Below are 23808 nucleotides of genomic sequence, written 5' to 3'. Positions count from 1 at the left end.
GGATTAACAGCTTGTAGCATGTGAAAGGTGTTAGATGTACACCATGATATCCTTGGGTATGGTTTTTTCTTTTTCTTATGAAGTCATGAAATCTAAGCCACAAGGTCCTGGTCTGGTTAGACAGAGTAATGGAAAACTATAATGCAACTCTATAAATTAAAAAAAAACAAAAACAAAAACAAAAAAAAAACAAAGCATACACACTCAGTATTGCAAACTGTTTATTTGTAGTAAATGGAAAGTGTGCCATTCAGTGAGAGAGGGAGAAAGAGGGCTGGGTAGTTGGGGACGGTTGATGTCTTTGGTCCATACTCTGGTGGAGGGGACTTTGATAAATCAGTGGGAAAAGAGAAAAAGGCACTTGAGTTTACAGTTGTCTCAGAAAGGTTTTTGAGAAGATGGACAAAGGGTTTACTAGAAGAAATTAATGAACTTTATGTTTTAACCTCCATTAGGCCTAATATGAATATCACATACAAAATGCCCTATGTGAGCACAAATTATATACCTACATATATGTATATACAGTAAGGAAACAAATAAAGGATTGAAAAAAAAAAAGAATGTGAATTGTTTGATTTATCCCAGTGGGAATTCTTTACAGGCAGAGGAAAAGGAAAAAAAAACAGGCAGAAAAGTTGCACAGGACGATAGTTTCTTTGGCGATAACTTAATATCCCTACAGTTAGGAATGTAAAACAAAGGGTTGAAGGGTTGAAGGAAGGCAAACAACTTTGCAGATGAGATAATTAATGAATTGTTTAGCATTTGTCCTGCAGCTTTAAATCACTTCATACCGCAGCCCGTCGATGATGAGCTGGCTCAGATTTTGGTACAACTTCAGTCTATACAGATCTTTGTGATGATATAACCCCCCTACCAGCTGTGCATGCACTTAAAAGGAAACATTTTGGGAAATGCGCTCGCCGTCTTATGGAGTGTCCAGCAAGTTTGGATGAGAAGAGCAATTGCCTATCTGAACAGGGTTAGCTTTGCTTAGCATAGGCCAGTCTGGCTTTATCCAGCTGTAACACAATGCACCTAATCAGCACATCCGACGCCCATAAATCACATTAAATGTTTTGAAGATTTTTTTTTTTTTAAATTTACATGTGACTATTTTGCAGGGTCAGGCTGCGTGCCAGAGAACCATATTCAAAAGGGGTGAATTTGTTCCCGAATTAAAGATTTACAACATTTGTAAAAAACAATAACTTTAGATTCATAACTTTACTGCATTTAACGATTCTAGTTTGTTACTTTACACAGCTGCAATAGGATAGCTCACAAGCAGTGTGACAGATGCATCCAGTGACTCTGTTATTGCAGCTCTATGCAGCTGTGACTTCTGTTATTGAGGTGCTTAGCAGACAATTTAGTTACATTGGAAATGAAAAGTTTTTTACTGTAGTCTAGGATGGATACAAGTAAATACAAAACAAACCCCCCCCCCCCCCCCCCCCCCCCCAAAAAAACAATAAAACCCAAACCACAACAAAAGAAAAAAAAACAACAAAAAAACCCCAAAAACAAACCACAACACCTGAGAGCTGCTTTTAAACAGACGGGTGGTTCATTACTGCCCTCCTGAGACCAGAAAACTGGAAACACTCATTGCAACTACTGCTGCTGCACAGGGCCACAGTTGCAGTGGTTGTTTATTTTTCCACCCAGTGGTCCCAAGGAGCAAGAATGGAAATATCATTGAAAAGACACAGAAGCAACCTTAATGCTGTAATAAAAGTAAAAAAAAAGAAAAAAAGAAGCACCTGGCATGAAAAGCAAAAACTGCTAGTTTTTTCTCTTTCTGAAGCAGCTGTCTTAAAAGAAAAAAAATGTTAGGAGGGAAAACAAAACAACAACAAAAAAAAAAACCCACAATCTGGGCCCGTTTAATGTGAAAGGAATCTACCCAATTCCTGGCTTGATGCCAGACCAAGCTAACTCATTGTTCCAGATAGTTTTGTCTTACTGTAACAAGCTAAAAGCTCATTTCCCATAACGCTAAATCATCCTTTCAAGACAAGCTAGAAAACATTTACCAAAGTTCAGAAACCAGTTTGCATTCTTTTCTACACAAATACTCACTAATTTAACTACGTAAAGAGTGTTAATCTCAATGGGGCAGGAAAAAAAAGCTCCATATGCCCAGAAACTCTTTTAAGAACCAAAAACCCCTCTTTAAAAAAAAAAAAAAAAAAAAAAAAAAAAAAAAATCTGCTCAAAGGAAGACAATATGTTATGAAGAAGATGCAGCAATAATGTAACAACCGATTTTCCACTACAGCCTTTCATATGTACATTAACTACAGGATTATAAGAGGAGGAATCACCAGGGGGTCCATGTCCCAAACTAAGAGCCCACTGTGAGAGAACGACTTCGAAACGGGTAGTGTCGAAGGATGAGCGACGAGGTACTTGCCAGCCTTTTGTTCACAAACTGGACACTACGATGAGATTGAGCCCCAACAGCAGCAGCTACTTGGCAGGGAAAAAAAAAAAAAAAAAAGATCTAAGAAATCAATACAACCCTCTAATGCATTCATCAGTTTACTCAATTTTACTTCCATAGATGCACAGAGTGGACATAAAAAGAAGAGCCAACTGACGCTAGATATCGACATATCAGCCAATACCCCCCCCACACACACACACACCCACACACACAAAATATGGGATCTACTGAAATTGAAAATACAGGGGTCATTATTAAGTTTCCAGTAATGTATTTCACAAACTAGGTCGTAACTTAATGTGGAGACACTTCTCGACTCCACACCTCCATCTTCTCAGTGGTGCAGCAGGCACTGCTGAGAGTTTTGTAAACAATGGAGTCACACTGCTGGACAAACTTTTAATTCTAGTACCCCAAGCATCTTTTTTCTGCATTATGTTGTTTAAAAAAAAAAAAAAAAAAAAAAGAGTTTCTGTATCACACAGCATACATGCCAATATCCATAAATCAGTGAATGGCTGATATCTATATCAGTCAGGCAGGAGAAGGGGAAGAATAGATCCTACACTTTGTTTTTGCACATATTCATAAATCACATATCTGCTCTATGAGTACCGTCTGTTTACAAAGCCATCATGATGCAGACATCCATGTTTCTAGAAAGGCAAATGTGAAGTCTGTGACTAAAGGCAAGCACGACATTAATATGCCATTCGTGTGCATATAACAAGAAAAACACAAAGAACAAACGGCCTGTGAATAAATGTTCAGAACTATGAAAAAGCATGTGCACCACAAAGGACTTTTCCTTTGTTGAGAGTTTTTACATATTTAACATTATTCTACAAAAGGTAATGAGCCCTCTTTGTTATAAAACAATGGACAGCTAGCTAAGAAAAAACAAAAAACAGCACACATGATAACTCCGGCGGCCAGTGGGAGGGCGATACATCACTGCCTTAGGCAATATTAAAAAGGAGTAGTTTGACATTTGACACTGGGATAGGCACTTCTCACCTCCATGCAGTCAGATGAGGAGGTAGATAACACACTTGTGCTTACATTAAATAAGGAACTACAAGCAGCAGCCAATCAGTTCAGCATTAAAGCCAGAAATGAGTAACAGCTAGCCTCAAACTTAACCCCCCAGAAAAATCCCAGTTTTGTGCAAAACCCCAGAAAAGATTGTGTGAATTAGTGAATTTAGAGGTGCAGTTTGCCACATTAAGACAGCCAACGCAGTTACTCTCCTTCTGCAGCCTTCACACCAAGCTAATCTAATCAGCTGCCAGATTCATATTTAGTGTACACGTGTGTTAATCTACTTATGCAACTCAGAGCAAAGAGTGAGGGAAAGCGCACTGACAAATGTTAAACTACTCCTTTCAAAAGGGTAACCATCTGTGTCCACAGTGTTACTCTCAATACAGCCAAGTCCTAGCGTTAACAAGTTCCCTACGGTTTGTAGCAGCCGTACAAAAAGCTCTGGATTACAGTTTGATATGTCTCTTTTTTCTTTACCTTGCAATGATTAATGACAGTTTGTAGTGTTGATTGCATGTCTACTCTTCAGAAGTCCCAGCTAATGCTAGAACTGCTTTTACACTTTCACAACGCTTTCCGTGGTGAAGGCATTGAAATGGTTCTGGGAGACAAGCAGAATAATAAGATCTGAGGTTCGAATCAGAGAGCTGACAAAGCCACAGTAAAAATAGAAAAAGTACTAAGAGTTCAACTTCAATAGTGCACAAATTGTTGCAGGTAATCATGTCAGTCTCTGGCAGTCTGCTTTAACTGCTAAAACTAATATCAGAGACTGACAATAGCATGACAGTAAGATCTCTCAAAAGGGGCCTAAAGATAGAAACTGTTAACCGTCATCAGGAGCGAGAAAAGAAAGAGGAAGAGCGATTATAGAACAGTGAGCGCTTTTCAAGTTTGAAGGATGAATTGATTGATGTGGCGAGGCGGCACTACAGCTCAACTGACAGAAATATGTAAACTTGTATTCTATTCTTCATTAAAAGGAGTTAGTAGGTGGGGAGGAGGTGAAGGGTTGGGGAAGGGTATGTGGAGAGAAGGAGGAGTTCAAGGGTTAGTTGATGGGTTTGATTGAGCTTGTGATTTTTTGTTTTTTTTTAATGTCAAGGACCATGTGTTCGTGGAACCCTTTGGGGAAGCCCATTGTGAGAGGGTCGGTCTTGGTTGTGAGAGGATGTGGAGGAATGCGAGGGACCTCTTGAGTTGTTAGAGTGCTGTGATGTAGGCCCAGAGGAGGCACCATCATTCTGATGGCGGTGGTTTGCACGACCAGCGTTCCTGTCATTGTAGGAACCACCGTTATACCGCTGACCACCTGTGTGATAACCTTGTCCGTGGAAGGTACGCCTGTTTCCTTGGAAAATCTGAGGGGGAGAGTTTAAAGTTTGTCAGTGAAGTAAACCAGCATTTGGTCTAATGTCTGACAAACTACAGCTTTCCAGCTGACCTGTTTGGCTGGTGGAGGACGGGTTTCACTTGGGTGGTTGCTCTGGATCTGGGTAGGAGCAGGCGTCTCCGGCAGGGTGGGGCTGGCGACAGAAGATGATGTGGAGCTACAGCGGGATCGGTTTGAGTAGCCTGTACGTGGGTGGTAAACTGTGAGAAAATCGACATAGTGAGTCAACACTCAGCGGAAACCTCTGGGGCTCAAAGATGAAGCAAATGCAGAAGTGCCAAAATCTACATTTCCTCTAATGGTTACTTAAAACTAAGTCAATGGCAGCATCAAAAAACACATTTACACCCTGTTATAGAAACTATTTGGGATCTATTAATAGTTTTCCTTTTGAAAAGATATTTAAAGTGACTCATTTTTTTCTAACTGTTGAGACTTACATTTACAGGTGTGTCTTAAAACAGGAAATTGCAGCTAATAGGCCTCACCTATGCCAGTGACAGTCACTGAACTGGACCACTCCACTGTGTTTGTTTTTTGGAGTACTTTAATGCCTTATCTAATTATTAACATGGCTTGCTGTGAGGTTTTTAAAAAAAAACAAAAAAAAAAACCCTCCCACAAGTTTATGCCTTAATTTTGGTGAGTGAAATTCTAGTATTTATATTTCTGTAACACTAATGAACATCGAACATCATGAATGATCTGTCCCAGTGCATTGCACTTGTACAGTTTATGAATACAACTTGTTAACAAAGCTTTTACAAGCCTTAGTCATCAGTCACAGAGGCATGAATGGTCAGTGACCCCAAGTGACCACTGCTTACTAGGGAAAGAAAAGTGCATTCTTAACAAATTAGAGAGTGGTTACCAATTGGTGAAAACAGTTGCAAAGAGGAGGCTTCACCAGAAATCTGGTTACTATGATTTCGGTTGCTAGTAGATTGCCATGATGGATTTCCAGCTTGTCTGCAAACGCTGTAAACTTTTCACTGAGCTGTAGTAAAACTTGGAAAAAGTGCAATGTGATTAAAGAAACAGCAGCATTCACCTTCAAAGTAAAAGTTTTGCCTTATCTCCAAACTAGACGTTTCATAAGGAGAAACCTTTGCTTTTCTCTGGGGAGAACATTCAGCTGTTGCACTTCTTAAAGTTTCACTACCACTTGGTGAGTAGTTGTAGAGCATTTTACAGACGTTATACAAATTACAAAAAACTGCAATTTGCACAGTGAAACTGCAACAAACTGCTAGCAACCAAAGTGGTCACGAGGTGGTTTCAGTGCAGCACCTCTTTCTGACTAATTTCACCCACCAACAGCAACCACTTGCCAGCAAGTTAGGCAATACGTTTCCTAGTTACCAGAGGTTGTCAGGTGGTCACCATCTGGTCTTGCACAGGCCTGTGTGACTGGGCTCTAAGGTGACAACTTAACACTGTACCAGTGGTCTAAATATGGCAAATTCTGACAGCACAAAACACGGCAGTAGCAAAAACACCAAGTTGAGTCTTCAAAAGGTGAAATCCAAAACCTGTACGTGAAGTCATGGTGTCTACGTCCCTCTGTTAAATATAGGCTATGGTCAAAAATGGTAAACCAAGCAACCTTTCTCACCAAGCAGAAAAAAAGTGTGCTAATTGCATAAAATAAAGTGTTAAAAACTTGTTTTAGACAGATCTACATTAGAGGCATTCTCAGAACCTTAAATAGCATGAAATCACAATTTTTGGGTTAAGATTTTAGAGTCAGATAAGACTGCTTAAAGAGTGCTCTGATTAGCACAGTCACGGTCAAAATACAAATAAACCAAATGTCTGACATGATGGGACAGCAGCTTCTGCAGACCGGTCCGAGTATGCAGAGACCAAGAAAGAAAAAAAGAACACGAACAAACCTCTTTCTCCCTCATAACAGCCAACTTGACATCCTCCTCTTCAGAGGTTAATTAATAAACAGAGCTGCTAACAATATTATCAAAGCTTCCTTATTGCTCCACTATAGTGTCCAACCATAAAAATAGCGCTCTGCTCATTCAGTACTGCATGCTTGCTATATCATAATAATTACTGCTTTAGTCATTTCTAGCCTGCTGGTCTTGTATTTTGTGATTTAAGGAAAGGTGTGTCCCAGTCGAGCGTGAGGCATAGCTGAACACAGGTCAGTAAGAGAAATAAATGAGATGACTTTGATACTGTACCTGATCCAAACCCTGCAATGCTCGTCTTCAGCGGTTCAAGATCAAATGTAAATCTTAGAGCTTTTCCAAGGTCCTCATCGTATTTACGCTCGCTCACAAAGTGCTGCAAATAAAAACATAAATAAATAAAAGTCAGGGAAAAAAACCCACCCACGTTGTGTCTCAAAATTTGTTGTTTTCATCTCTACTTTTGTAAGCATAAGTAGGAGAATCTGCCTTGAGTTGTAGATTAATTAAAAATAAACACCAATTTCCCATTCAGTAGGTTATGAAATAAAACACCACTTTGATGCTGAAAGACAGCATCAAAGTGGAGCAGCTGTGCTGTGCAGGTACCTTGATGTCTGCACGCAGTTCAGTCAGCTGCTCCTCTGACATGGATGCCGACTTATCTGTCAGCCGCCGGAGCTCCTCGGCTCTCTTCTGCCGGGCGTCCAAGATCATCACTGAAACGTAGCAGCAAAAATATGAACAGATGTGAAAGAATTTAAGGAGGGTTTTTATTATGCAGTCAAATGTCTGCCTGTATTATGTCTTCCACACATTTAAGCAAAAGTTTAAAAACAGAGCTGCACCTAAAGTGATTCTGAGCTGTTAAACTCTAAACTTTAAATTAGGAGGAACATTTCAGTTAGTCAGTCCAAAGCTGGCTGCATTAGCGCTCACTGTGAGACACGTCCAGCAGCCAATTTGGAAATTTGGCAGACAAAATAAGTCTGAGGCCACCCACTACTTTAAAAACTGTGCCTTCTCTTAAAGACAAACTGTCCTGTGTGTTAGGAAGCAAAGACAAGACAGAATTTCCTTTCTTCAAAAAGTAAAAATACATTCAAAATCGACCCTCTTCTTTTGCTTAAGTTTAAAATAAAGAGGTCTCGTAATCTTTCAGTTTCATCTAAATACTCATCACTCCGTCAGTTTGTGAAATGCAGCCAATCAAAAGAACAGCATCTTAAAGAGGAAGGGATGGGAACTAAAACAGGTTGTTTCAGGTAATGATAACCTGAGAGACAGCACCAGGGCCCAGTATAAGACAAAAGGGATGATAATGAACAATGACTCATCCAAAGCTGCTCTACTAGAATCAAAGAACAAAATATGAAGCTCAAACTAGAATAATGGGTCGCCCTGCAGAAATATGCAATTGGTCCCCAGTTCAAAGAAAATGACAAAGATTTCAGTTGAGGGCCCATTATGATGGCTGCCAACTGTGACCTCACCACAACCCTGACTCCATTCATACTGGTGCTGAGGTATGGCAGTATTCACCTGCAATACTGTCTTTAACAATAGGCGTCACCACTCACATCTCCACTCACTCTACATAAACGCTGGTCTAAATCTCTGAGCTTCTGCACTAATACAGCTTCTTATTTGATCAACTGTTCCCTTTATCGGTCACCACAACGGACCATCTGCGCACATCCCACCCCCAGCATTCTCTTCTGTGAGAAAAATAACATACCTCTGAAGACATGTCATCTCTTCATATCTTCACCAAACACAAAATTTCTCAGTACAGTCTCTTTTTCTATTGTTTGGCAGCTCCATATTGAACATCCTTTCCCCCCCAATATATCTATTATCCCTCCTCTGAACATGCTTAAACTATCTTAGCCTTGCTTTTCTAATTTTCTCTCTAAACTGCTCAATCTGCCCAACCTGGTGGTCACCATCAGTGAAAATCTTACACGCTGCCACTGGTTAGTGCTATCAGCAGGTGTTCACTACCATCTTGTTAACATTCTCCTTCACTTTCTGCTATACTTCTGTCACAAATCACCTCTGACGTTCTTCTCCACCTACTCCATCCAGTCCACCCTGTTCATTGCTTTGAATGACTAGTACAGGTACTTAAACTTGTCCACCTCTGCTCATTGTATCTTAACTACATCTAATAACTTTCATTTCTCTTTTCTCCAAAGCATAGGCTGAAAACACATACCCACACCTCTCCAGGCTCTCTTCCACCTCCACCTCACCAGCTTTCTTTAGATCCAAAAAGACAGTGCAAACATTGCATCTGCACTGGCCTTTCTCAGGATGAAGCCATACTGCTCCTTGTTAATTGTCACTAGCCTACTTAATCTAGCTTCAAAAATTCCTTCCCACATCTCTGTGGTATGGCTCACCAGTTTTATCCCTCTGTAGTTATTACTGTTCTGCACATCACCCTTGTTCTTGAAAATCAGTACCAGTACAGTTCCATTCCTCAGGCATGCTCTCACTCTCCAAGATTCTGTTAACCTACTTAATACTACTACTACTAATATCATCATCATCATCTACTAACTCCATAGCCCCTTTCTCCTAAATATCTCCATGCCTCCACAGGTATATCGCCTGATCCAGCTTTCTTTCCACTCATCATCATCTTCTTGGCTGTCCTCACTTCATTCTCATCTGAACTCCCTTACCCAACTTTCCTCCATCCAGCCTCCTCTGTCATTTTCTTCATTCAGAAGGTCTTCAAAGTCCTTCCATCTTCTCAACATAGTCTGCTCACTTGTTAGCACATTTCAATCTCTATCCTTAATCACTTTAACCTTTCCCAATCCTTTCTAGCTTGCTCTCGCTACTTAGTCAATTGATACAAGTCTTTTCCTCTCCTTCCTTAGTGTCCAATCACGGCTGTAAAAGCAACAATCATACACCTGTGTTTTCAACAAGCACATGACATGTCCCACTCAGACTAATCTTAAAGAGGACATCTGAAGTACCCACTGGTCCTTAGCACTACTGATACAGTCCCACAGCCAGGAAAGAGGTTTAACAAATACTTATTTTTTTCTCTATTTGAAACATATAATCTAAAATAAATATACATATATATTATCAGTTGTATCACTTTCTCCTGAAGGAAGAGATTCTTAGAGTAAAGTAACTTTTGAGAAAACCTGGCTTTTGTAACATCGGATGAGGACTAGAGTTTCTTTGCTTTTCTCTCAATTCACCACACGCCTTGCACAAAGACAGCATTGAGTCTCCCTTGACACCTGACACTATTCACTTTTTCCAGGCCTGGAACACACAACACTCTACACTGAGAGGACAGAATAAGAGAGAATGGCCTAGTTGTACAAATATGAGGCCTACATTGTACGTACACACGCACGCACGTACGCACGCTCTAGGTGTATCAGGACCTTAAGGCAACACTGCAGTTTAGAAGAAACTGGGACTTGCTGTTCCATAAGATTTCTTTTACAACCTCCAGAAGTGATTTAGGTCAGAGTCTTGGGGCCTTTGAGTCAGGTGATCATATCATGAGAAGAACACAAGCAGCTGCAGGGTGGTATGTGACAAGCATACTGGAAAATACAATACTTACTGGCATCAGCTTTCACTTTGTCCATTTCTGCCAGCAGAGTCACCTCTCTGTCCATTAAACTAGAAAAATAAAGAAAAGAGGGTAAACTTTCTAGAATCTTCTCTAAAACAAGATTGTGCATGCCGACTTTGCACTAATATTGCAGCAAAATACCAATATGGTTAAACAATAAGACCACTGGGGACAGCAGACTTCTGCCAAGGCTGAAAATTCCTCCACACCATGCACAAATTAAGCCAGAAGGATATTGGAATATTGATTAGTTTAATATTTTAAGAACATCAATAATGATTATTTTTATCACTTTAATTCAGCATACATTTATAGAGACACCAAAGGAAATGCACAATTTTGACTCCTCTCATGGTGAAGAATAGTTTCCAAAATTCCTGGATCCAGACTCCAAAAGTTGATTACTTCTAAACTGGACAAAGCTCCACCTCTGAGAAAATATCCATGTAAATCTGTTCATGACTGAGTAATCTTGCTAGACAACAAATAACCCGAACCTGAGAACACAACTGCTGGCATAAACGCTTCAGTCTTGATGGGATAACACATTTACTGGAGTTTGAGCTTTACACTCAGGACATCTCGCTCCGTTCTCTGTAGCATTACAGAGTCAGCCGTTACGTAGATGGCCATCTTGTATGCCTCAAAGGTTGCTGTGAGATACTAACGAGAATTAGACTACACCCATGGCAAACTTTGAGTGTCTGAGTAATGATGATAGATGGTATCATCATTACTCATAATAAAACGCACAAAGCAAATATGGAAATTAAAATTCTTGTCCACACTTGTAAATCTAATTATACCGCTTCAGTTTTGTTTCTCAGCTGATGGTTGTTCACAGATTACAAATAAAAGAAAGCCACAATGTAGCTTTTCTTTCTAAAAAGCTGAAATACGACACAGTGGTGCTTATCATCCATTTTCGACAATAACCAACTACCTGCTTTTGTACCGGCTGCCTCAATACAATCTTCTAGTTTACTGACAATAAAACAAAAAATTTTTTCATGAGTGTTTCACAGAAGTGGAAGTCTTAGGCACGGAATTGAAGTAAGAGCCTCTTAAGAGTTGTAGGTGTTGAACAATAACAAACCGATCTGTCTTTTATCTTTGTTAAAGTGAATAACTGTTAAAAGTTTTATAAGTCAGTGGCAGCAGTGGTCTGGAGCCAAGAGTGGAGCTGAATGGATATCCTCACAGTCAACCACAGCATCAGGTTTCAGCTTTTGAAAGATGAACAATGGCTGCGCTCTATGAGAATTTATAAGGAATACACTTTATCAACGTGCAAATGTTTCAGTTAATCTTTTTGCTTTGCCGAGTTAGACCTAATAACCTGAGGTTTTGTAGACGATACTCTGTAATTGCCAGCTTGGACTAAACCCAGATAATCTTCAACCAATTAGTTATTAGTGAGCTCATAATCTACTGCCAGCTACTTCAGCATTTACTAAAGTCTCATGAGAATGATCACGACAGTAATCTTATCCAGATGAATTATTAGGGGCTTAACGGGCATGGATTTTTCTTCTTGCTCAGACCAGCAGTACCTATGAAGTTTGTAAGCCATTTAAAGAACACCCTAAAGTAGACAAACCACTAAAACTGGACAATTAAACTGGTTTGTAAATCCAGTTAACATGAACTGTATGCCTAATGTGAAAAAAAAAAAAAAAAATTCAACTGCAAGTGTAAATCCAGGGATTAAAGACAAATTACTACAATGAAATAATATGTAAAATATTTAGTTTGTTATTATCTTTAATAAAGTGTTCTAAATCAGTCTTTTTTTCTGCACACACCAGAGGCTCTATGAAAGCAATCCAAGGTTCAACACATGGACCTCTTTTACTATTATGCAAAGTTGCACCACCAAGAAGGACAAAGGTAACTGAGCAGCACCTATAAAAATGCAATTATGTCTGAACTGCTTTAGTGAACATGCAACACAAATCTGAGAAATCAAATTGGAACAAAGATCTATTTTTACATTCTTCTTTGCTTTTCTGAAACAATTTTCTTCTTAATGCATCTCTTGTCACGGTCTATTTAGACTCAAAGATTCTAAATTATTTCAGGGTTGTCTTACGAATATAGAGGCTTGTTGACACTGTCACAGGAGTGACAATTATTTCCTGATTTGTTTCTACTCACTTACTTTAAAAAAAAAAAAAAAACCCAACAAAAAACCCCACTGTGGGTCCTGTTTAGCAAGACAAAGTTTAAAGAAGTTCACACAAAATTAAAAGCAGTGTTTTTACAACTTCAGACATTAATTTTAGATCAAACTACCTGAGACATCTGTAGAGACCTGCAGACTAGCTTTATGATTTTATGTTATTTGGAAGTAGTGTTTATAAATATACTATTAACAGCACAGAATATTGTCAATATAATATCAATATACTTTTTGATTGTTAAATGAAAAAACAATTTTACTTCAACATCAACTGTATGACAACAGGCAGATTTAAAATGAATTCCCATACCAGCTCTGTAGTTCAGCAAATGTCTGCTTCATCCTCTTTACTGAGGAGTCCATCTCCTCCTTGACCACCATCCTGTAGCGAGTCAGTGATGCAGTACATCTCTGCAGGTCCTTCACAGAGCGATCAATGTTGGAAGCTGAGAAGGAGAGAATAAGGAAAAGTTAAGCAAGAGTTTTGGGGCTATGACACATTTGTTTTCATGTTACCTTTGCCCTTGGTTGTGAGGCACAAAGAAACAATATGGATAGAATAAAATGGGCTTCTGGAAATAAGAGCCATGTCTAACCCATCTTCTTTACTCCTGATGATCCTTGCTCATCTGTGTTAGATGCTAATGAGGCAGGGGGATGATATGAATTTGAGTTTGGCCTTTGTCGTGACTTATTGCCTCTGGGAGCCTGGTGATTTCTTCCTCCTGGCTGAGAGGTGGGACTTGGAGCACTACCTTGACTTTCTGCTTCTGCACCTGTGAGAAAACAAAGTACTTGTCAGGACACAAAGTAAATAATTATAAAACTACCCTCATGTGAAGAAGCAGAATCTATTAGGGACAAGGTTCTTGGTATTTTCTATTTGTAGTACGCTTGTAGCACTTGCTGCACTGGTTTCTGACAGCATTTGAGCATGCTTTGGTTGCATGCAACTCTTATGAAGGGAAATGAGGGATGGCATTCACCAAAGCACACTGAAAGACCTCTGGATATAATTTGATTAAGAATTCTCTCTTTAAGATTTATTTGCATTTGTACCAACGACCAGCACACGGAAACAGTCAAATGGGCCTGAAGAGCTTGTGGCTAAATCATAAATAAAATAAAATAGCAAGTTGCCCACTCAGGCTAAGTCAGCAGACCATGTGGTTCACTTTAAAAGTTAACTCCCCCCACAAAAAAAACTGCCTAGTCACACATTTCAGGAGGACATTTTTAAACCACTAAGATTACAAGTACACACTTCCCCACTGAACTTTGATTTTGAATAGATAACACCAAATTAATTTCTTCAAGTTAAGTAATAAATAACTCTTTACCAGCATGTAGCAACAGGCTCTGCTCTAATCTAAGTTTCATTGATAAAAATCTAATGAGACTTTCACACTGTGTCCTTGGCTCACTTAAGGTAACCTTCCTGCAGTTAAGTCATATAACAAAAATATTTGTCCAGGAACAGATTTACTTTAAAGGGTCAAATAAGGTTCAGGTTGTAAGAGCAGCAATTTGCATGGCCATAAATTACTCTATCCATCCATCACATTTTAGCCGAACAGTTGCATTTACCGGTGGTTTCGGATGTAGCAGGTTCAGAGTCCAGCTCGGCTGCATCCAGGGAGGCAGAGTCCAAGTGTTCACTCAGCGAATCAAGAGACTCTCCGTCCATTACTGAGCCGTTGGCATGAAAGCCATTCAGCTCGTCCTTGCCCTCTTCGGGCGATGTGGCCTCAGGTGGAGCAGGTTCTGCTGGGGCTTCTGGCTGAGGTTTGGGCTTCTTTTTCTTCTTGGGCTGAACAGTAGGATATCAGTGTTAGCCTTCTTTTTTTTTTTTTTAAATCATCTTTTTAGTATCAGTGCAGTGATATCAACTAATTCAGTGCATGCAGAAAAGAGAAAGCTTTGATTTAAATGAAAATTAAGCTTTTGGCAGAAGAATTTACTAAACAAATCCATGCATTTTAGAACCAATGAGAGCAGATTAAAATGTCATCAATGATTTGAAACTAAATCTTTTACTAAGAAACAGTGACATAAATATGCCAACTCAACAAAGAGATGTTTAAGACGTAGGCTTTGTGGTTCTCACCTTCTTTTTTCCAGTGACATTCCACTCCTTCAGGATCTCAGCTGCACTGCCTGCGGTGTAAACCAAACAATGATGACGAAGGTACACGCTGACACATGGCAGATTGAAAATCTTGTAATACCATCTGAACATATGAATGCCTCGAGGCGTTGTTTAGACACGGCTAACTAAGGAAACAAAAGAGTAGTCTGACGTAGAGACACAACGCTCCTTTGCTATAATTAAACCTGCCAAACCAAAGGCATGCAAATGATATGCAACTACAGAATGCAAAGCATGGCAGGCATGATGGTGAAAACAATTTAAGGTTAAAGACAAAAAAAAAAAAAAAAAGTTCAGTGTACATGTTAACATGTACACTGTAATTACAGGACAGTTCAAAGAAATCATTAAAGGCACAGAATTACAGTGAAATTCATGCCCACGACCTGTGTATGTAAACACAACTCTACTTGTGGAGTGAGTGAAGTAAGCTCCATTAAATACCAAATTACAAATTCACTTTTACAGAAATATCCAGTCACACAACATCACAGTAACTTTCAGAGATTTGGTGTCCTCATACCTTCTAAAAAAGCCTGCACGGCCTTATCGACGCAGTTCTCAAAATGCTGTAACACCAGCACAATCTCATTGTTGCTTTTGTTGGGGACAACCGCCCTGACAGCACTGATCTGTGAAGCATAGTGAACATTAGCACTGACAAGCATAAGGGCCCTCAAACATTTACTGAAAATACACTTTAAGTAAGAAGTGGCTGTAGGACATGAATGCATACTCTTAATAATACACTATTAATGTAGAAATATACAAAGCTTTCATTTTGGTCAGTGAAAGAATGACACTCCATGGCAACTTTAGTCAATACAACTGTTCGACTGGTTCGAAAATTCGACTGTTAATGCAACTATATAATCAGACAAGCATATGATGCATGTAGACAAGGTCAAGACAACCTGTTGAAGTTTAAGCTGAGCATCAGAATGAGGAAGAAAGGTGACTTAGGAGAAGTGTGGTGAATGGTTCCTGAAATCATCTGAAACTGGTTTCTTCAACGTGACAATTAGTTCACTGCACTCAAAAAGCCTCCACAGTCAGCATAACGCAATCATGGATCTAAATCTAAACAAACACCAGAATCTGTCTGATGCAATCATGCTGATATGGACCAAAACCTGTAAGGAATGTTTCCAGCACCTTGCTGAACCAATACCACAAAGAATTAAAGTAGGGACTACCAAGTGGCCAGTGAGTGTATATATCGGACACTTTAATGAAATATTTTTGCTTTTCACCATTTAATTTAACAAAAATGTAAAATAATTTTTGGGATCCTATATAAAACTCCCCAGAACTGTTAAATTATAGTTTAACAGCTTTAAAGATGCTTCCTGGCATGGGATTAAGTGATACATACCTATATAGCTCTCATTTTTCAAGATAAGATAATCTGTTAAGCTGGTGAATCTGATTTTTGCTCTACTTCAACATAAATCATGCTCTGACAATTTGCCCTCTCATGTTTACTGTCGCCAAAAAGCTACTTTCCAGGAACCTGCTGTACACATCTCACAGTAAATGAAACTGAATGTCAAGCTTTAGAAGCGTCCAACTTTGGCAGCAGATAAGAATCCAATGGTTAGAGATGGGAATAGAGAACTAGTTTGAGATAGTACAATCCATCAAAATCATGCCTCCAATGTTATCAGTTCTATTTATCAATGCTGACATGCTAATTTTGATCTACTGCAAGACAGTGACGTCAAGCTCATAGCACTGACTCACATGCAGGTCTACAGATATCTGTTTACTCAGGTATTTGCATTTTGTTTCAGTTGAGCTTTTATGCAGTGTACATTATCTTTAAATTAATATAAAGCTCATAACTGTGTTCAATTATTGTGCCGATTTTTGCTGAAGAAAGAAAAAAAAGACGCAATTTCAGCAATTTAAAACCTCGTGTAATCTCTTGAATGTATTTTGTGATTCTTCTATAATTTCATTCTAATCTTAATTCCATCTACAGCCATATCCACAAATAAGAACAAATATTTTGCAATTTGATGTTTCAGATTAAGGCCTCCAAAAAAAAAAAAAAAAGAAACAAAAAGGAAAAAAAAAGAAAGAAAATTGCAGCACTACTCCTGAGGAGTGTGTAAATTTCTTACCTTCTCCTTCATCCTCTCAGCCGTTCCACCCTGGGACATGACCATTTTTGAACGGGTATCAAACACCACTCCGGATGTATCTGGAAAAATATAGTAGAAACTCAACTGCATTGTCCATTTAACCCTTCAATTGTACTTGCAAACCTCTGTAGAGCATCATTTGCAAAACAAAACCACCAGCAGACATCTTTAGAGATTTCCTGGAAAAAAAAAAAAAAAACAAAAAAAAAAAAACAAAGTTGCTGGCCACCTTTATAAATATACTAATCAGGTTACAGCAGCAGAATTATTATTGTGAAACAGACATGTGACGTGACATGTTAATCTACATGATAAAAAACAAAATATTTACATATGAAATTGAGAAAATAGATTTTGCTTCCTGTATGCAAATAAACAAATATGAAAAATGAAGATGCCAGCCTCACAGGACTGTGGAGGTGGAACGATGTGTTATTTAAGCATGTAAGCACAACTACTTCAGATACAAGCACAAAGGAAGCGCTTAAAAAAAAAAAGAAAAAAGAAGACTTCATCACATCTGTGCCTGAACTGTCTGGAACACGGATCTCATTTTAATGACTAATAACCAATGATAGCATCCAAAAAGACATTCTTTCAAGAAGGAAAAACTTCAGAGTTTCTTCTAGCAGGAGGAGAATAAATCTGGCTCACTGAGACAAGCAGCTGAGTCAAGGTAAAATGAGATCTCTTCCTGTAAGGTCAGATGACACTAATCTTTAAAATGATAAACAAAAGGCCTTCAGCTGAATGCGAAGAGTCAGAGTGAAGTCCACAGTTAATCTCTAGCCATTGAAAGACACAAGAGGGAGGAAACTGCTGAGCCCTTGTAAAAGTTGTTTTTCTCATGCATGGAAGTAGGTTAATGTCACTGTAAATATCCACAGCTCCAATTCGCTGTAAAAGTACAGCCATCTGCACATACTTTCAGGACAACTCCATTAGATTCTAGCTGAAAACAATCATGCATACATTTATTTGTTGAATAATTTATTGCTGTGACCCATCTGTAACTCAATTCTTGTGCACCATATAGAGATACAGTATTGTGCAAAAGTATTGCACCATCCTTCGTGTCCCTTTTGCTAGGGAAATGGACATAGCAATTCGTTGAAACGGGTACATGGAAATGCAGTATAAAGGCTATATCGTATTGAGAGAAAGTCAGCACTAGCATGACCACCTTTATTGTGTAACACAGTCTGAACTCTTTTAGAGAAGGTTTGTTTTTGTTTTTTTAAGTCATCTTCAGGAATAGTTCTCCAGGCTTCATGAAAGACAAAGCTCTTGTCTGGATGTTGTGATCAATTCTCTATCAAATAGATTCCACACTGCTTCAATAATGTTGAGGTCTGGGGTTGTTTTTGTATCCAGGTATCCTTTTTACAGCATTAACAACATCTTTGATCATTGTGTTGCTGAAGAATGAAGCTACTACCAATCAGATGCTTTCCAGACGGCATCGTATGACGTTTCAAAAACTGATTGTACTTTTCTGCATTCGTAAGTCCAATTTTGAAAAGGTCCCCAACACCACTGGCTGAAATGTAGCCCCAAAACGTTACAGAACCTCAATTGTGTTTTACAGATGGCTAATGATGATTATTTGAACCAAAACTTTTAAATTTGAATTCATCAGTCTATAAGACGTGTAATTTGCTATACATCAGCTGTTTCTCTGCCATTTTCCTTCCTTAAGAATGGCTTCTTAACAGCCACCCTTTTACTGAGACCATTTCTGTCGTTGATACTGTTCATCTGCTGTAGATAGATTTTTTTAATGCCTCCCAGTTCTTTTGACATCTGCTTCTCAAGTTTCCTCATTTTCAAAAAAAAAAAAAAATTTTAAAAGAAGAACACTCCTGAGATATGCCAAGGTTTAAGCTAATAGCACAAAATCACCTCGGTGGTGAAAAAAAACATCTTAAATGTGTTATCTTTGGCATTTTTCAAGGACTGAACTAAACAATGGGAACAAATGATGTGCTTTTGCAACAGGCTGCTAGTAAAAAAAAGTTCCTAAAGATGCAATATAAAATTGGTTCTTTGCAAACCTTTTCTGGTATATGTGGACACAACACTGGTTCCTCCTTTCAGATAAGCACCTTTTAATGCTTGATTCATATGACAGTGTTAAGTGGCTTGAAAAACAAACACATCATTCCTCTGAAAATTGTCAGGTAGAAAGACTTAACTGAAAACGGGTGAAAAAGCAGTCATTGTCCAAAGAAAAAGTTTGAAAGACCTTCAGAAAACCTGGAGAGCTATTCCTGAAAACCACTTTAAAATAAATAACAAAGTCTGGTTCCTTGGAAGAAAACTATAAAGATATGTGATTAAATCAAGAACTTTCCAAGTACTTTACAATAAATTACATTACATATTTTGTCTTAACCCTTACCTTTTTGGCTGTTTTTCTTTGCCATGTTGTCACACAGAAGTATCCAAGAAAATCTCTGCTGTTTATTTTCTACAGTGTATACTCCTTCAAATATATTCAAGCTGATGCAGAGCTAACAGGTCCAAATGTGACAAAACTTTCAGTTGGAGTTGCTTTCGGTAGGGAAGAGCTCAATGAGGCTCAGAGCTGGCAGAAGGGTTGGAAGAACAAGGTTCAGATCCAGACCGTCACCATTCAGTCAAAGATTTAAGTTTTCCCCTTTTCCTCTACCCTCACTAAATCTGTGGAATGAAAGAAAAAGAACAACTCAGAACTAGTGATAAAGAAGTGGTTTCGTGTCAGTATCTAAATGTAGGAATAATAAAATACATTAAAAAAAAAATAAATTTAAAAAAAAAAAAAAAAAGGAAACCCCAACTGTGGTCATGCTGTACCAAGTAAAAATGCAGATACCACCATTCCCTTTTCGATGATTTGAGGAAAAAAAAAGAAAAGAAAAAAAAGAATGCAAACTAAATCCATTTCCTCTGGCTATGAAATATGAATGAAAAACAGATTTCAATAAATTGTCTGTCTGGCGGAGAGTCCTCAAGAAAAATAAATAAATAAATAAAAAAAAATCTGCAGTTCATATTGTCCTTGGCAGAAAAGCTGCATATAGTTGGGAAGAAAAGTTTAGCAGGGTTTCAGATTAACACATTTTTAGGGGTATTTCCTTTTTCTCGGTTGTCTACAGGAGTGGTGGGTGATAATGCTGTGCTGGCAATGGTGTTGCAGTGTGCAGCGTTTGATTGGGCTGGTGACAACTGTGTGCAAATATCTGAAAGTGTATTTTAAAAAAAAAAAAATTTGTGTGTGTGATTTAAAACTACTTTGAATATTCTAAGTTTTCTGGCAGTCTCTATGACGGCTACACTGGGTCTGAAGTCTAAAATGACTTTTTTCTCCTTTTCTTTTTTAAAATACCTTTGGACACTTTTACAACTTATTTTCTTTACTGGAAATTAAACAGGAAGAATAAGAGTCGGTGATGTCAGAAATTACATAAGGTTTGGTTTTGGTATAATGACATGGGTTCTTAATTTAGACAAAACTACCGAAAGTACAATTTTGCAATTTCTTCATTGTGGGGAAAAAAAAGCATCTGCAAATCCCTATTACACTCTTGGAAATTTTACAGTCATCATGCTTAGTAATCAATATAGCAGACACATTCTCTTGCCCGTCTCACTGCTGCTTTATGTGAACTTTATTTAATTATGCCCACTCTAGCCTTAAAATTGCTTCAGTCAGACCTCCAGTAGTCTGGATCCAGTTTTATGGACCAGCTGTTTGTAGCTTATAGGTTTCCCTTTCTGATCCTGGTTCACCAGAAACGGAAACTTAAAAGGCTGTAGAAGCCAACACCCTCTTGATTAGGACTTGGCATGCCATAGTCCCAGTTCCACCACACCTTTACAGACGTCAAACTCACATATACACGCACGATCAACAAGTGACACTGCACAAGCCACTCATGCAAAGACACCGAGATGTACTGTGTTTATCAAGAGGGATGGTTCTCCAGCGTTCAAGAATGCCAGGTGCACTCCTGTTGAGTGATGCCATTAAGAAGAAAATGCCAACACAGCACTCATGACGTAAAAAAGTTTGGGCTTCAAGGAAGGTACATGCGTGTGTGGCAGATTTAAGAGGAAAAGCACTGATAAACAACACACACACAATCCAATCACCAGGTAGTTTTGTTTTTTTATTTTTTATTTTTTATTCTTTGCTGTAATTTAATCTCTGTTGAATTGCTGCCAGAGAAGCCAGTGATCGCTAGGTTCACAGTTAATTAAACCTGTCGGGCATGACTAGAAAACCTAGACTACCTCCTTTAATTATAAGACGTTAAGTGTAGCTGGCTAATCAGGGAGAGAGATATAAATACCCCCTCATCCGTTGCTGCATCTTAACTAGCATCTTGCATTATATTCCAGCTCAAAGCCTGAGTAATAAGGATCGCTACAGAAGCGGAAAGGCTTCCCCACAACCCCCAAAACCATCCCAATCTTTTGTGAAAGGACCTTCACGACAAAGATCGGCCATAAAAAAAACCCCCGAACTTCGCGTTTATTGTAGCGGAACGATCCGCTCAATTCAGCCTGTTATGTAATGTCACTGTTTTATTTGTTCGCTTTTAATGAATATCTACGCATTTTTGCAAACTCTTGACTGAAAGCAACTTGCACAATGGGGGTCTCGGTCCAGTCTTTCATCAGAGAGCAGCTCACTGCACGTATTTGGCTGAAGTCCGGAGGTTACGTTACCGTTAGCGTGCTAACATTACCTAACGTTTATAGCATCTCTGCAAGGCTCTGCCTCGCTGTCCGCAAAAAAAAAAATCTCTGTCGCATTAAATTAGCTCCCCAAAAAACACGGAGAATGTATGCATAGCTAAATACAGCACATCAGACAAACAACCCCTCTCTGGAGGGTCCTCTGGATGCCGCTTTGGCTAACGTTAGCGCGCAGCTAGCAGACCGCTTGGCTTTTATTAGTCGGGTTTGTGCTGTAAGTCTAGCCATCACTCGGCTGCTTAACTTTAGCGTTAAATACTCCGCTGCTGTTAAAGCATGTTTTTTCAGTCTAATAGCACAAAAATATGATCTAAAAATCACGAATACGTACTTGTTGGCGGCAGCAAGTGAACAGTAGCTTCTGGAAACGAGTGTCCGCAGCTCCTACCACCAGCCGTCTTTAATGCCAAGTAGTCTTGCTGTGGGCAATATTTTCCTCGACCAGACTACTTCGGGTTGCCAGATTGGATTGAAAGAACGCCCCTTATAACATTCAAACAGGATGTGAAATGTGCTACAGCATAGTTACTGTAGTTAGGATTGTTTGTATTATTTCGCTTTACTTTTTTTTTTTTTGCAAGATCGACTAGCTTTCTTAAATTTAGTTTTTGTTCTACAAGAATATTTGGTTTTACTTTTTTTATGTAGGATTTCCTTTGTAAATAAAAATGCTGAGTTATTATCTATATTTAGCGAGGTGGTTAGCACTGTTGCCTCACAACAAGAAGGTCCTGAGTTCCACCATCCATCATGTGCCAAGCGCCTTTCTGCGTAGACTGCATGCTTTCTTCGGGTACTCTAGCTCCCCCCCCCTATCCACATACATGCAGTTAGTAGGGTTAGGTTAACGTGAGTGTCTTGCACGACATGCAGAGCAGTCGTGTGGACCCTAAAGACCCTGATATTACAGTCAGACAAAAAAGTATTAACTAGTAGTTAACTCACATGTAGAGTCAACAAACGCACATTTCCTGTGTTTGAACTTTACTCATTTTATGAGTATATATAGTTTCATTGAGTTTACTTTTTCGCTAGTACATTTAGTTTTTAGGTTAGTTTTAGTATATATATATAATTTATTTTTTAATTTTTTACCGCAATTCTTTTTACAGCTGCATGGAACTGCATTAGTGAATAAACTCATGCATTTTTTGGTTATTATTCAAAATAATTAAGAACAATGCATTTAAGAAAAAGTGCAAAATTCAAAGTGAAACTTTAAAATATTTCAGACTAATTTCCCCCAGTACATTGTAATTACACTTGATGCCCAGGCTTATGTCAAAACAACATAATAAAATAGTAAACAAAATAAATAGAAGAATAATTAAAAGTTTTACAGGCACATCCAGGGTCCTTTCCATCAGTGGATGAAGCAATTCATTGTTACCTGAGCTAATAAATTCCAATTGTGTCTGGCTCTCTAACAGTTACAGAATAATACATAGTGAAATGGTATTTGTGCTGAAAATGAATATTTTTATACTTTGCATGAAAATAACTCAGAACTATTGCAAATTACTTTTCTTTTAATCAACGAAGTGAACAATTGACTAATTTATGGCAGCTCTGCCATACAAATGTTTAATAATCTATCAAAGTAATATCAATCTGTTATCTTTTAACAGCTTTTCAAAAGGAGTTATTCTTTTGGTTTAAAAAAAGATTAAGTGTACAAGATCGGGCAACAAAAAAACAGCACGAGTACATACTGGAAAGTATAATCTGGATCTTTGTTAGTTCAATAGAGAGAAAATAGAGAAGGTTTTTTTTTTTTTTTAATCAAATTGATATTGACAGCAGTTTCTTCCCCTCTGCTGTTGGACACATGAACAATAACCATATGACTGTTCCCACCACTAACACATGACCCTACGCTGTGTCACTGCATCATTCCATGTTTGGCACTGATCACCACCTGCACTCATGTATATATCTTTCTACGTAGCACTCTTAATTCTTATTCTCATGTATATATCTCATGTATAGCTCATGCACATATCTTTCTACGTAGCACTTTTAATTCTTATCCCTACTTTTATTTTTTCATGTCTATTTAAGTGCTATTTATGACACTATTTAAGTGCTATTTATGACACTATGTTTGCACTGAAGCACCGCAGCAATTTCCTAATGTTGTAAACCTGCTCAACA

At 38.4% G+C, this 23808-nt stretch overlaps 1 protein-coding gene across 1 annotated transcript; it reads right to left on the bottom strand.

Annotated features, from left to right (window-relative positions):
* Nucleotides 1-208: 208 nt before the first annotated feature.
* Nucleotides 209-22102, bottom strand: spats2 (spermatogenesis associated serine rich 2). The gene is made up of 13 exons (XM_004554502.3): nucleotides 21986-22102; nucleotides 19313-19593; nucleotides 16891-16970; nucleotides 15288-15396; nucleotides 14723-14772; nucleotides 14203-14425; nucleotides 13212-13391; nucleotides 12926-13061; nucleotides 10422-10480; nucleotides 7427-7536; nucleotides 7091-7193; nucleotides 4944-5092; nucleotides 209-4860 (listed from the first exon to the last, which is right to left on the bottom strand). Exons 2-13 carry the CDS (start codon nucleotides 19335-19337, stop codon nucleotides 4600-4602), a joined length of 1485 nt encoding a protein of 494 aa, XP_004554559.1. The 5' UTR covers nucleotides 19338-19593; nucleotides 21986-22102; the 3' UTR covers nucleotides 209-4599.
* Nucleotides 22103-23808: the final 1706 nt, after the last annotated feature.

This window comes from Maylandia zebra, linkage group LG20 (assembly GCF_041146795.1).
Source record: "Maylandia zebra isolate NMK-2024a linkage group LG20, Mzebra_GT3a, whole genome shotgun sequence".
In the NCBI taxonomy this organism is placed as follows: Eukaryota; Metazoa; Chordata; class Actinopteri; order Cichliformes; family Cichlidae; genus Maylandia; species Maylandia zebra.
This window is presented reverse-complemented; position numbering and strand designations above follow the sequence as displayed.

Coding starts and splice junctions, on each gene's coding strand:
- spats2 (XM_004554502.3), bottom strand. CDS start 19,337: ATGGCAAAGAAAAACAGCCAAAAAG. Junction 16,971..19,312: donor AAAGAAAAACAGCCAAAAAG/GTAAGGGTTAAG, acceptor ATATTTTTCCAG/ATACATCCGGAGTGGTGTTT. Junction 13,392..14,202: donor TGCTACATCCGAAACCACCG/GTAAATGCAACT, acceptor GTTTTCTCACAG/GTGCAGAAGCAGAAAGTCAA.